The sequence below is a fragment of the Ursus arctos genome, unplaced genomic scaffold, assembly GCF_023065955.2.
Source record: "Ursus arctos isolate Adak ecotype North America unplaced genomic scaffold, UrsArc2.0 scaffold_15, whole genome shotgun sequence".
NCBI lineage: Eukaryota > Metazoa > Chordata > Mammalia > Carnivora > Ursidae > Ursus > Ursus arctos.
Genome location: NW_026622819.1, coordinates 60429365 through 60444233, shown reverse-complemented (window position 1 = coordinate 60444233; position 14869 = coordinate 60429365). Strand labels below are relative to the sequence as shown.

The window sequence follows — 14869 nt, the reverse complement described above, 5'->3', positions numbered from 1 at the left end:
TGAGTTAAAAGTTTTATTCATTCAACATCTCACATTACAAATATTTAAAAATTATATGCATACTGGTATAAATAGTCATTTGCAAACTATTTAATAACATTAATTTTCCACTAGCACTTCAACAAATGAACTCTTTTAAAAAAGGAACTGTGTTATATAACTTAAGAGTAGAACATACAAAAATAGGAACTTAACGTGAAAATGACTTTAATAAAAAATGAATTACCCTTATTTAAAATGCTATAATAAATACTACAACCTCCCCATACACAGTAAAAACTATATGGAAATTCAGCCAAGTAGTACAATTAACTGACATACTTAAATAACTTTTCCTTCTGATAATATGAGCAATACACTGGAAAAAAAAACATTAGGGATTAGTAAAAACTAGACACCCACTTGCTAAAAGTTTCACTTCCAAAAAATATAACAAAAATCTGATGAAAATTATAAAAACTAATTATACTTTAAATTTTAAAAATATAAAAAATAAAACAGTTGAATACAATATTGTCCCAATTCTTACAATGCTATCAATCACAGTAGCTTTAAAATAAGATAATAAAATAAAGCAAATGACCAAAACCTCTTTTATTCCATTTTTAAAAATAATCTCAAATTTACATTAGTAGAAAGATTGATTTCTGATTCTTTTCTTTAGAAACACCAGCAAGAAAGAGGATTACTCTTAACAGTAGAAAATGACATTTTTAAATGTCTGCAATTAAAAACAAAGAATTACACTGCAAAGATCTTTCAAAAGTTTGAAATAAGTATTGCACATAACTTGAAGTTAACTTGCCACAATTCATCACATTCAAGTTTTAAATCACCTTTTAACAGAAGATTCAACTCTTCAAAACAAAAGGGGTGAATTATCAAGTCTTTCCAACAGCACTCTCATAAAATGCTAAATTCATTCACTGCAAGTTTTATTTTGCATTCTGCAGAGGTCTGTGTATGGAGAAGTATATATATTATACCAAAGCGTGGGGACCAGAAGGGCAAGGGAGAGGGTTCCTTTACATAGAAAATAATCAGAAACACTTTATTTTACATTGCAAAAATAACCATGTAATTACTCTGTAACTACATTGTAAGTACATGGCTGGTGCCATGCTAGTGCGCTAGAACTACATGCTTGGTAAATTGAAGTGACACCCTAAAATCTGTAAACTAATTACATGTTAATTATGTTTTGAGTTACATGGTAACTCCCAACTACAATCCCATGTAATCTGAAGGACATGTAATCAATAAAGTTCAGAGTAATAGATAATAATTGTTTATGCCCTGTAAATTGAAGTGTAACCAAATAATCTGTAAACACGCTTGTCACACAATCACAAGTAAATATTAGTAGAATAACAATTTCTTACATTAGTCATGCATACTAACATTACACACCTGTCCCACGGCAGGCTATTTTTTTTTCTTTATATATAATTAAAAGAGCAGACATCTCTGAATCAAACACTTAACATCAATTTATTAATATTAAAAATGGCTAAACATTCACCAAGAATGTCTGCGTTATGAATAATTTTAAAAACTTAGTAAGAAGCTGTAGACAATTTTGTTATTTTAAATTTCTACCCTATGCTTATGCATTTAATTTTTTTTTTCTTTTTAGGAACTACAGTGTTATCTGTCATTTTCATGCGAATTTTTTTCATTAATTTGTGACTTTACATAAACTATTTCTTAAATTATAGGTACACCAATAGCTGGTGCTGGGGAAGGATGTTTAAGCAACATGCTTTCTCTTCTCTGCAGACTCTAAAATAGCATTGCCAGTGCACAACATTCATAATTTAAAATGTATGCAGAGCACTGAAATGTATAAAAAGCAGAATATAAGAAAATAAAATTTATTAAAATTATTTATATTAAAAAATGAAGTATATGAAGATCTCTCAGTAATAAAAGTACAAAAAGCTACTCTTTGCAATATGAAAAATTGAGGTATTGCATAAAGAGATATCCCGTCAGTGAAAAGTGTGCCTAAAAATGTTCACTGTTGGAAAAACAAGATATACAAAAGTAGTGCATAACAAATATACATTATGTGCATGACAAAATAAGTTAGCTACAAAAACACTGTACCGAAATTCAGCAGGTCATGTACAAAGGGAAAAATTATTATTCAAAGCTAGTTCTCAAACAGTGTTATTTCTTGTTAACTCATCACACCTGTTTACTGAGTAGGAACAGCACAATAGCACACCCCAAGCCACCTACAAGCATTTAAAAGAATAAGAAGAGGCAAATGAACATTTCGATTAGAATTATGTAGTTCAGGAGAAAAGAAAAAAAAGTCCCTGACCAGCTACACAAGAGCACCCTCCATTCGCATGACTGCTTTCAATATTTGCAGGGAATTCTTTAAAAGCAGCTCCCTTTCTATGTCTGACCATTAGACAGCATATGCCTCCATTTTGACCTTTGGAACTTAACAGGTATATAGTTCATTAAAGCCCGTACTCAAAATAAAGGACTGCTTTTCCTAACGATAATCAGTAGGGGTCATCAGCCAGGTGGTTCCACCGTAGTGCTGGGGCAAGTCTTTGGTTTTGAAGGATCCAAGATGGTACTGTTAGGTAGCACAACTAGCAAGATTGCCATTAGATTTTTTTTTTTTTTAACGTTTTGCACACTGGTAATAATCCTTTTAATGGTGGGTAGGGCATTTGATAAGAGAATGTCAATTAAAATAAAAGTTACTTCCATGACCAGGGCTTCAAGAGACTATTTTAAATTTACCCCTGAAGCATACTGTTCAACACATAATAACGCCTTTCAAAGCTAGAATTTTATTTATAATAAAGCATGCATTACTTGATGAAGTTGGCACTTCAAACACTGACTATGTCCCATGCTAAGTTCTGAAACAGTAATGTTATTTTATAGGAAGAGTAAGATAAACATACGTACCTTTGCACAGATTTACACAGTTACTTAGTTCAACAGTGCAAAACACTTTGCAACTACTTAACTTTTTTTTTAACTTTTTTTTTCATTTTCTATGTTACAACTAAATTACAGGATACCCAAAGTGACTTTAAATCTACAAGTAAGCCAATCAGCAGCCAATTTGTATATTGGTTTGTCGTCCAGTTTTGGCTACAATTGTACTCTAACACAAAATCAAAAATGATATCCTTGAGGTATCTCTAGATCCGGTCTGTTTTGTCTGGTTTTTAACGTCAAAATGGAGAGCAAAGGCTGACACCTGATGAGTGTTGGTAAATTAGGAAATAGAGTTTCTATATAACATCAAAAATAAAATTTATACATTTGTTCTTCAGGAGAGGAAATGCTAGTTTTCCCACCAGTTGTCGTTAATTCTAGCTTTGGTAGGTTTCCTGGGGCTGTGACCAGATAAGGAAGTTCAAAAAAGAAATAAGTGCACTCCCCTCAGTAGTAAATTTACCCAATTTTTACATTCTGAAGTTTTAAAAATGGTTGAAAAGAAAGTAAACCTAGCTCTGCCTACTTTAGTATTTCTTTTTTTTTCCGATGTGGTAGTAACTCCGAGGCGTCATGAAATTCTCTTCGGCCTCTAAACCCTTACGATTTGTTCTAATGCTGCTTCAATCTTGCTCATGCATTTGTGTTTGCTTTAGCATGCTCTTTCCTGTTAATAATTGTTAACTTCCTCCACTGCTGTTAAATGAACAAAAAAGGGGGGGACGGAAAAACGAGAGGCAAAAAAGAAAGAAAGAAAGGAAGAGGCAAAAGCACTTCTCTGGGGAAAACCTGTGTCAGGCCAGACTGATAGTGTTATTGGTGCATGGTTAATTTTAATAAAAGTATTCTTATATGTTATATTATTAACAATAATTTAATTAAAAACCCAAAATACTCTATTGTTTCATTTCTCTTTTAATATTTCTCTTTCTCCTCTAAGAAAATGTTACAGGAAGTTTGGATCCTCTTGGTCTCCAGCAAAACAAGAGAACAAAACTTCCGTGCAACACGATGGCAATATGAAAAAGGAGTTCTTACATATTGTTTTCAGTGACACAAGAATCTACAAAACACCTATATTATAGGTCATTCTTTTCATTATACTATTGTTAAGTTATGGGCTGCTACAAAAGGACATGCCAGCGTGAAGAGGTTGAGGAAGGGGTCAGAATTAACAGAAGAGTGCACTTATTCTGAGGCCTGAAAATGAGCACTGTAGTTACCCTTTAGTTCCAGCGGAATGAAATATGTCGCGGACGGTCACCGCCTTCCTTCACCAGGGGCTTGTGGAATTCCCTGCCAGCACGAGAATGAATAGCAGCCCAGCAATATTCACAGTAATACTGCAGACAGGTAACATTAGCACAGAAAAATGGAGCAAATTTTCCCCCACAACGGGCCCCCTGACATTCATCACACAGCTGATCATCCAAGACATATGGCTTAACTTCCACCTGCAATCAAAAATAAAAGAAACGAGTTTACATTTTTCAGTGAATGGCCCAGGCAACTCGGACTATGGTGTGTACATTCCCATCCGCTGTCTGAGTGAATCTATGCCAGGCTGCCCAGAAACAAGGGTCAATAACTCTTCTATTGAAATTAAGATAATCCATCTCCTAAGAACCTGGTAAGGCTTTTATACCCATCATTTTACATTTCTGTCTTATTAAATAGCCACTTTTCGAAAGAAAATGGGATTCTACCAGAAATAAAAAAGGCAAGCCAACTGTTTAGAATGTTATGAGATTAAACCCACAGGAGAGTATTTATAGACACAAACCGTCACTTTAATTAGTGGACCTGGATTTTTGTCATATGTGGAGTTATAATTTAAACAAACCAACTAAGAGCTTCCCAGTTCCACAAAACAGCACTTCAATATTCACATCAGAGGGAAGACGCCTGGCTTCTGCGTCATAAGCTTCTAAGTTGTAATAAAGCCTGGGTCAGGGTTTCTATTTACAGTGTACACATCTGGGGTTATAATCACAAACTCAGAACTCTGAGAAAACAAGATGCGGCCATGGTACTCACAATCCAAAACCTTGCTTTGTTCTTTGTCAGTAAGAATGGTTGACTTCAGTCTAGAAGTCAGAGGTGAATTTATAAAACTGGGTCTGTTCCAGTGTTCAATAGGCCAACCTGTCATTTGAGTCTCTCAAGCATTAAAAATAACCTGGCTATTAATTCACCAGTGAGAAAAGAGTTGGTTATTTTTAGTCTTGGAGAGACTCACGGCTCAATTCCCTATACCAAGCTATCACTACCACTCGTGCCATCCAGTTCTGACAAGGAATTCTGACAAAGGTTGGCGGTGAACAAAAGACGACGAGTGACATGAAGACAGGAAGAGCAGATGAAACTAGAGCATTAGCCTTCTGGCCCTGAGGCCATTCCACAACGTCTGTGGAGTGGCAAGAACACTGGTCAAAGATCTGATTGCAGAGAAATACAAATGAAGTCTGCATTTCCAATGACGAACCTTACACCTCCGACACCTTCGGTGGGATGACGCAGCAAGGCAGAAGACACTGCTTGCGGGGACGTAGATGTTTTTTTAGTGTGCATAAAAAACAAGTGGGCTTGTTAATGTATACTGCAACTTGTCTTGCCCTCTTCCCCTGTGTTTATAATAGAATCTATATCTTTCTTTTTATAGAGTCACAATACAGTATTGTGAATCTTGTATTTTAGACTGACACTGAAGGAGCATACACATGGAATGAAACATAAGCAATAAGTGTAAACCACTATTGACTTGATAGTTTCTACATAATGAATTGGGAACAGCACAATACAATCAATCAATAAGGACCTTTTTGAGCACAATGCTCAGAGTGTTGATATCTAAGTCAGTCCTAATGAAAGTGCCAGTCTCCCATGAAATAAGGAGCTGACACCAGAATATAAATCAACGCACTGCTTCTCTCATCAAGAGGGTCTTTCTACAGGGAGGAAAAAACAAAAAACAAAAAAGTCAGCTGAACTAAACATTATGCTTACTAATGTAGCTGATTCACATTCTGGTGTAAATTCCTATCTCACCACAAGCTAGTAACCATCGACTGCTGGAAGTCGCTACCCAGGCCACACTTTGAGTAGTTTCGGTATAAGATACAATTATATTTATCAGAACACAAACTCCTGAGGACAGGGACTTCTTGTCCTAGGGGCTAAAACATTTGTTGAATGCATGAAACATGAAGATAAGAAACAAATCTGTGAATGCAAAGAAGTAAGATGGATAACGGAACACAGAGTTTCAAATACAGGATCTTAGAAAACAGAGGAGAACACTATCTCTGAGGTTTTCTCCAGCTTTTTAATTCAGAAGCTAAACCGACAAAGAGGAATTTAAAGTGCTGAAAATAATGCTAATTACTAGACCTAATTTCAGGTGGAGGAATACACTACAAATAGAAAGATTATGATTTCTTATACTTAATCTGTTATAATGAAATATTTCTAAGATACGCAGTCCTACAAGTGAATTTATTCAGTCATTTGTTACATAGCGCACTGGAAAAATAGGGCTTACTGAGGTATTCATGATTTTTAAAAAAAGGTCAGGGGATCTCAAGGGCATTGGTGTTTGTACTTGATATAATGATATATACTGAATGATTGACTAACTGAATAAATGAATGAATGGAGGCGATAGCTTAGGAGATTAAATTGCCCCAAGTAAATTGATACAGCATTCTGGTTAGGCTACTCAAAACACTAAGGGATAGGAAAACTCATAGGAATCCTTAGATGTATTACAAAGCATACACCTAATTGGTCCTAGAGGCATAGCTGTCAGCTGCCAATTTTACTGTCATATAAAATCCCCCATTCCAATCTTGGTAATGACACACTGAGAGGGCCATTTCTAGAACTTTCCAGAATATAATCTAGGACTTACCCGTTTATCTATCTCTCCATGCTGCAGCTGAACAAAGCGGGCACTGATAGCAGCTATGTAACTCTGTTGATTAGAGAATGCGACTCGCCCAGCTCCTTTTGGGTATTTCAGCTCCGGGTCGGTATCAATCCCAGCATAGCATACACCTCCATAAAGACGATCCATTATCATGGCAAGCTCCACTAAATGAGAAAGAAACAAAGAGGGTATTTGAAATCAGGAAAAGCCATCTAGTTCACCAAAGATTCCATCTAAAGCAATTCATCTGTATTCTGAGCTCACATCCTTATAATAATTACTAAATCAATCATTAATCTTTAATCTTTTAAGTAAGGGCAGGGGCTCTGCTGGGTGCTTCACATATGTTCTCTCTTAAGCTTCACAACGACCCTAGGAAGTGGGTAGCAATTTCCTGGGGAAATCAAGGCACAGACAGTTAAGTGATAGTGCTGGGCTTGGGACCCTGGTCTGATGCTCTATACCATGTTGCCACCATAGATTCATAGTTAATAATGTATTGCTTAATATAAACAATCACGTGAACACTAGAAAATTGACTGGCAGACTTTGTGTGGAGGTCCTTCTAGATTATCTCCATCAAATCCTTGTTACCGTTCCCTACAGTTTAGCTATTCACCGATTTTTTATATAAAAACCTGAAATAATGCATGTATCGTGTTCTCCATGAAATATTACAATTTTAAAACTGCGTTCTTATTCATTTTATGTTATTTTTCTCACTTATATCAATAACCTCATTCTACTTGAAGTTGGGGATGAAATTTCTCCCGTAAGTACTATTAAAAACATGATGCACTGTTGAGAACCCTACTATATTTCAGAGCTCAGTAAACAGCTGGTAAGCAAATGAAGGCATGGGAAACAAACCCCGAAATTCTTGACATATAATCTACTCTTGAAGGGTTTTTCCAGATGATGATGAGAGCAATGCTCACTAACACCACACAAAGCACTTGGCACTTTCCCATCTAATCCTCAGAACAACTCTATATGAAGCACATACACTCCATTTGACTGCTGCGGAAATTGAAAATTAGGGAGAATAATTTGTCCAACATCACTCAACTATTAACTGAGAGCAGAGCACATGAATTCGAACCCCGATACTTTGATTCTAGAACTCTCGCTCTTGGACATTAACTCCAATGCTTGTGGAGAATTTTTCCTAAAAATCTTTATAAGGGATTTCTTATGCTAAAGGGTAAAGGGGTATTTCTGTTTGTTTCATCATACCAGCTCGTAATGGTCGAGGAACACCACCAACAAATATAGTTTTTCGTGGGTCAAGAGGCTGTGAACCATCCATCACAAAGTCACTGTCACTGAGATTCCAAGGCCGAATCTGTACCTAGGGAGCAGACAAACCAAAATGTTTCATTCTTAATGCAGACAATTTATGAGGAAATAAGTTTAAAATTATTGCAGAGTATTTTATTTTAAGAGCAACAATAATCCACATCATTATAAATCAATAAAACTGTAAAATAAGACTTACACACATAGCATAGCCCAACCCTTCATTTCATTTTTAAGAGTAAACCAAGTGATTTTTTTAAGTGAACCATTTTTAAGTGAACCAAAGTCAAAAGTTCAATTTTTATTGTCTTATAAGCTAAATCCCTAACATGTCTTTCAGCACTGGTAAGTTAATTAGCTGTTTTTCAAATTATTTGGGCTTCTATCCTACCCAATCCCCAATATCCACATAACAGTAAGTTAGCACAGTATTTGATGTTGATCAGAATATAGTGCTAAGTAAACGAGGATTATGTGCCCAATCCTACAAATGCAAACGACTCCTGATACTAACAAACCTGTTGCATTATTTCAAAAAGCATTTCAAAGTAAAAATGTTGATATCTGCAGTAAACTTATGATAAAACACTTCAATGTATCCGCTGCTTTAGTCAACCAAGAATCGTGTACCTTATTTTAATTGTTTGCATTTATTAATTGTTACAAATGCCCATACCAAAGGCTATGGATGGGTTCATAGTAGGATATTCCCAATATGCACATCAACAAAGTCCTAAGCCAGAGGTCCCAAATTCAAATACCTATGGGGACTGCAAGGGAACATAAACAAATCAAGTATAAAGAATCTATGCTATGGAAACTCTGGGAAAAGTGCTCCGGACTTAGACAATCCCAAGACGCCAAGAGGAGCTCCATTAATTATTGCTTGAGCTGAACCCACAGGCAGCTCCATTCTGAACAAACTAGATCTGGCTGAGTGATAATAAATTGTTGATTTGCCAGATTCGTCAAAACAGGCCAGTTGCTACCATTCCTAAAGACTAAATTTTATGATAAACTTTTTCAAAAAGAAAAAACAGTATGCCATATACATTTCTGTATATGCATAATTCATTTTACTTTGGGAGAATACCTTGTGCAAAAAGTTAAGGATAGTATTGGGTAAAATTTTGATCAAAGAGAGGAAGGAGACAGACAAATATCTATTTGTGATTTTTGAGTTCTATTATTCAGAGGAAATTCAGCTACTTTATCTTATCAAATGCATTATCAAGTTAAATCTTTTCATGGTAAAGACTTAACAATATTTTAATTGACCAAAAAATTCAATGTAAAAATAATGTGTGTAAATAATATAGAATGTCAACATCAGGAGGTTGACAACAACAGCAGTTCATAAGTAGATTACAAACACGTCAATTAACAGATACATCAAGATGTCTGTGGGTTTTCAAACAAAGCAGAGATAAAGGGAAAAACAAGACGTTATTTTCATGTTAGCACTCACTGGCTTATCTTTGATAGTGGGACTTGACACACACAGGTAGAGTTTTCCATCTTCTTCAATACATGCATCAATCAGAGCCTGAACAGAGCTTTCATCTTGAAAGAGCAGGAATGCATAGCCTGATAAAAAGGAGAAAAAAGGCTTATTTGTTCCCTAATTTTTTTTCTAATTTTTCAACAGAAAGGAAGTATAAGCTGAAACTAAGGAAGGGAAAAAGAGTAAAAAAAAAATTAAGAAAATTTGTATCTTCCTACCCGAAGTCTGATAGTATCAACATTAAGTTCAGTTTGATATCCTGGAACATCTTTTAAAGTAAAACTAAATTTGAACTGAAAGTATGTATTAGGTATAAATTTTAAAGATGCATTTGGGAAAATGGAAGTTTAACAATGGAAAATCTTACAGCAAAGGTAAACATTTATGAAAAGTCTAAACATTAAACAATAAAAGGATACACTGTACATGTATAGTGAATCTTGAGAATTACCTTTAGGAGGAAAATAGGATTTGCTCTCTGCTTTGTGAGGCCAATCCACAATCAAAGGGCCAAAGCGACGAAAACTAGCTGTGATCTCATCTAATGAACAACAAAGTAAAATTTTTAAAAAAGTAAATTTAAATATTTTTATAATCATTTTGGGAAAGTAGTTTAGAAACAAGTTTCACATCTACTATTTACAAGAACAATACAAAGAACTCCCGCATCCCCTTCACCTAGACTCCCCCAACTGTTACTATTTTACACATTTGCCTTCCCTTTCTTCCTTCTTCTTTGCCCTTCTTTCTATCTCCATGTATGCATGATTCAACCTATCTACCTACCTACCTATCATTTTTTTTCTAATGTGATGCTCTATAACCCAGAAATATAACCACTGGCACCTGCTCAAAGCAAGGTCACTTCCTCATATACTACCATGGAACCCTCCCAATCAGGAACTCAATATTCATACATTACTCCCCAATTCACAGACTCTACCCAAATTTCAAACTAACCCAATACTATCTCTTTTCCCCTTTCTGATCCAGAATCCTATCCAGGACACATGGTACACTTAGATGTCCCGTCCCTAGCGTATCCATATTCTTCAGTTTTGGAACAGTGTCTCATTCTTTTCTATCTTTTACATCTTTGACAGTACTAAAAGTATATAGGCCAATTCATTCTGTAGGATGACTCCCAGCCTGTACCAGTTCCTCATGACCAGACTCATGAGTAGACTATAGGAAAATAAATTTCCAAAGAACTTCTGGAAAGAGTAGGTAAACATGTATAGATAAGACCTGGGAGGAGGGCAGGACAGAGGAAAAGAAGAGATGGGAGATGTGTTCAAACTCCAAGCTGGTAGAACTATTTTCCTTTCTTCCAGATTGTGAAACAGTACAGTTTGCTCTGCTCTGCTGCCCATTTCTGCAGTACCATTTAGCTCATGTAAGAGAGACTGGTAAACAGAGGAATAAAATTGCTATAACCTGGCAGTTGTACTGGTTCGTAAATGATTATTCCTGGGCAAAGTGAGCTAGCATAGTGGGAGTAGAATTATAACCTTCATCAGGAAAAGAAAGAGCCCCTAGCTTGTCTGATACGCAGGCAGGAGCCCTCCTACTCTCTTATAAGGAAGTGAAAAAGGAGCACAGCAACCAGGGCTCTCTTGCTAGAGAGCTACACTCCCAACCTTGCAGGGCTCTCATCTCCTGGGAGTGTGCACTTTCTCAGGTGCTCAGAGGTCCGGTTACATCTGTACTACCTCAAAGCCTGCAAGACAGCATTTCTGCTCTGTTGGTTTTGTGCATTTTCAGTATTCCTTGAGGCAGCCTCTAACCACACTGAGCTACTTGCCTAAATTGTCCAAGTTATTTCCAAGGTATTAATTCTGTTTTTGTTAGTGCTTCCAGTACAAAGCTCATTGGGTTCTGAATTATTTGGTACTATTTCCCCAGAAACCTTACCATCTCCTTTGCCAGACTAGTCATATTTACCTGTGCTCCTAAGGATTTTAGAAATTGCACATTTAAGATTGCTCAGTAATTTTCCAAAAAGATATAGATTATCTGGGCCAGAGAAGGAGTTTATTCCAGGCTAGGTCAGATAAAATTCAGTCTTCTTTCTCTTTTTGTATGTAAGCATATAATTCATTCATTAAACACCATGTGGACTAAAGACTTGACTTTCAAGGGTCAAAAAACCAAGAATCCACAGTACTAAGGAAAATGAGGATTCCAGGCAAAGAAAAGAGCAGGCCACACCCAGGAGCTTATTAGAGAGGCCAATATTGTGACCACACGGTCAGCCCAGGATGAACACTTTGGAAAGCTAGGTCCTCTGAGAACAGGATGAAGACTGATTCAGTCTAGCCTGAAATCCCAACACAGACTCCACCCGAGATAATTTTTCATAGATTAAACAAAACAAAAAAAAACTGTGTTTATTTCAATCTTTGGCTTTTTGAAAACTTTTTTGGTCTCAACCTTCCAAAAGTTTGACCATCTTAAGGAAAATGAAGTGACTCAATACATTTAATCTCAGTCTAAATTGGAAGTTATTAAACCTTATTATTAGACCTTATAGATTTTTAGAGAAAACTATTCTATTCTCCATAACATTAATTGGTTTATTGCCATTTCCATTTAGGAAACCAAGACAAAAGAGGTTAAGAAAACAACCACCATGACGACCATCACTAAGGATATATGGTTGCTCTATGGTCTGCTACTTGAATTTTATTCTGAACTTGAACCAGGGTCACTTAGACCCATAGATGAAGAAAATATTACTGAACACTAATCCTCTAAACCTTTGGCTGGCTCCTAATGCAGGTCTCAGCTCAAATATCACTTCCTAAAAGAGGATTTCCTTGGGGCGCCTGGGTGGCTCAGTCAGGCGTCCAAATCTTGATATCAGCTCAGGTCTTGATCTCAGGGTTATGAGTTCAAGCCCCACATTGGGCTCCACACTTGGCATGGAGCCTACTTAAAAATAAAAAGAAAGAAAGAAAGAAAAAAGGAGAAGAAAAAGAAAAAAATGAGGCTTTCCTTAACCACCTAATCTAAGAAGATATCCTGTTATATCACAAAATAGTGCAATATCATGCTATTTTCTTTTCAATACTTACTCTCGGATATTTTTCTTGCATGATTACACACTTAGTATCTGTCTTCCCCTACTAGAATTGAAATTCTATGCACACAAAGACTTTCTACCTTGGTTATACTGTAAACAAGTCTAAGACCAGTGCGTGACTTTTAAAAAGCCTATAAATATTTGTTAAGTGAAAAAATATTCAGAAAATGATAAAACTCTTGAGATTTTCTTTCTTGTGGTACAACTTTAGGGTTTATTTTTCAAAAGTTCATCCTTAATCTAAGATTTCAAATTTTCAATTAACTACATTTCTGGAGCCAGTAGGAAAACATACTGAATCTGGCTAAGGCAGCACACAGACAAAAACTCAGTAAGCACTATGTTTGCCCACAAGAGACCCCTTGAGACGGTTTCCCAATGACAGTTACTCTTTTCATTTAGTCCAATCACTTGCTTCAGCTGGCTCCCAAAGTCCTGTGCCCCTTCCTCTGTAAACTAATCTTATATGCCATGATAGAAAGAGGACAAGAGACCAATGCAATCAAAACTGAATACTTGGAGGCAGATAAGATTGTTATTTTAATAGCAGCAACCACTATGTATGAGTTACCTACTATGTGCACTGTGCAATTAATGGTTCTTTGTAAATATACCTTCATCGATGTCAGGAGGTAATCCGCCCACAAACACCTTGCGAGAATATCGTTCCACTCTTTCTCCATTCTGGTGAGTGAAGCAGTGAGGTGAACCCAGGCCACTATGAAGAGGTTGATCCCCACGGCCATCATCCAAGAATCCATCTTCCATTGGAAACAGTGAAGACTGACCTGGAATAGAAAGCAGGAAAAAAAGCTAAGAGCAAAGGTTCCTTGCCAATGCTGACCTTACACAAGAAACAAGGAAAACGGCAGATTTAATAAAACGGCTTTTATTTTTCTCACTGAATAACAAATCACTTAGATATGCTCTTGAATTCCCATCACTTTAAAGTCTCACTGGAGTCAGAGAGAAAGTACATGGTTAAATAGAAGGCTGCTCAACTATCCCTCTGGGATCCAGAAATGTCAGTGAGGTGAAATGGAAGTACAGAAGGAGGGAGCACTCTTTTGAAAGCAGTTGGCAGTAGACTGCATTGCCTGAGCAGGGCCCCATGGCCACAGGCAGCCTAGACATGTACACTAAGTATTAAATTTGACTATCAAGATGCTAGATCACTTAAATTTTTTTTAAAACACCAAATAATACAGCCTACACAATTTCCTCTAAGACTGTCCTTAAAATGAACAAGTCGATTTTTAAAGTGAGCACTCATCGTGGTTTACCTTAATGGGATATAACCAAAACCCATTTAACGCTCTTATCCAACCTCACTGTCTAGTCTTATAGAATTTAAGATTTTTAGGCAAGCTAAAGATATATTTTCTTTTAGCTGACTAATTACCAGCTGCCACTGGTACTATCTAATTCTAAAAACTAGTCATTAAGTTTGCTATTTGAAAATCCTATCATACAGGATATATAAGCAAAAAAGACCAGAGATGTCAATGTGGTTAATATTATTCCCATGTTTACCTGACAACAAAATATGAACTTTGGAAATCACAAGCAAAACACAGAGCTACAAATAACTAGAATCTCTCAAGCACTGTTTTGTCACTTTTCAGGCTGCCAATTTACTCTCGGTACTAGAGAAGAGGTTTGTTAATGGATCCTATAGAAGTGTAGCTTCAGTGCTCTTCCTTTACTGAAACATTCCATGTCCTTTGTTGCCACACTTGTCTTCCTTTCAACTTTCCTAACTAAACGCAAGTAATAACAGTATATTTTTGTTATGAATTTACCCTACAAAACTACAGCTCAAGAGTTATAGAATGAAGATAAAAATGACTATAAAATTGGAGGTAATTATTTCCTAAATAATGTTTAGAAGTCCCTTATATTTCAAAGTTGAGCTATTTGACTATCTAATTTACTTGCTTTTAAAAAGGCAAAGCTATCACAGGAGGCAAAAATAAGGTTCATTCAGGCACCTCTAGGAAATGATTCTTTAAAATTCTCTAAAATTTCTAGAGCTTTTTCCCCCAATGTTTGAAATTTATAGGAATAGTCATTTATTTAG

General features: G+C 36.0%; 1 protein-coding gene across 2 annotated transcripts in view; it reads right to left on the bottom strand.

Moving 5' to 3' along the window:
* Window positions 1-14869, bottom strand: part of CPEB4 (cytoplasmic polyadenylation element binding protein 4) — a 62674-nt gene continuing 47805 nt past the window's right edge. For both annotated transcript variants that reach the window (XM_026510994.4, XM_026510996.4), the window contains 6 exons: window positions 13404-13577; window positions 10156-10245; window positions 9669-9787; window positions 8138-8252; window positions 6884-7065; window positions 1-4427 (listed from right to left, as the gene is read on the bottom strand). In XM_026510994.4, the coding sequence (XP_026366779.1) occupies window positions 4200-4427; window positions 6884-7065; window positions 8138-8252; window positions 9669-9787; window positions 10156-10245; window positions 13404-13577 (908 nt within the window). In that variant the 3' untranslated portion in view covers window positions 1-4199. The remainder of the gene's footprint in view (window positions 4428-6883; window positions 7066-8137; window positions 8253-9668; window positions 9788-10155; window positions 10246-13403; window positions 13578-14869) is intronic.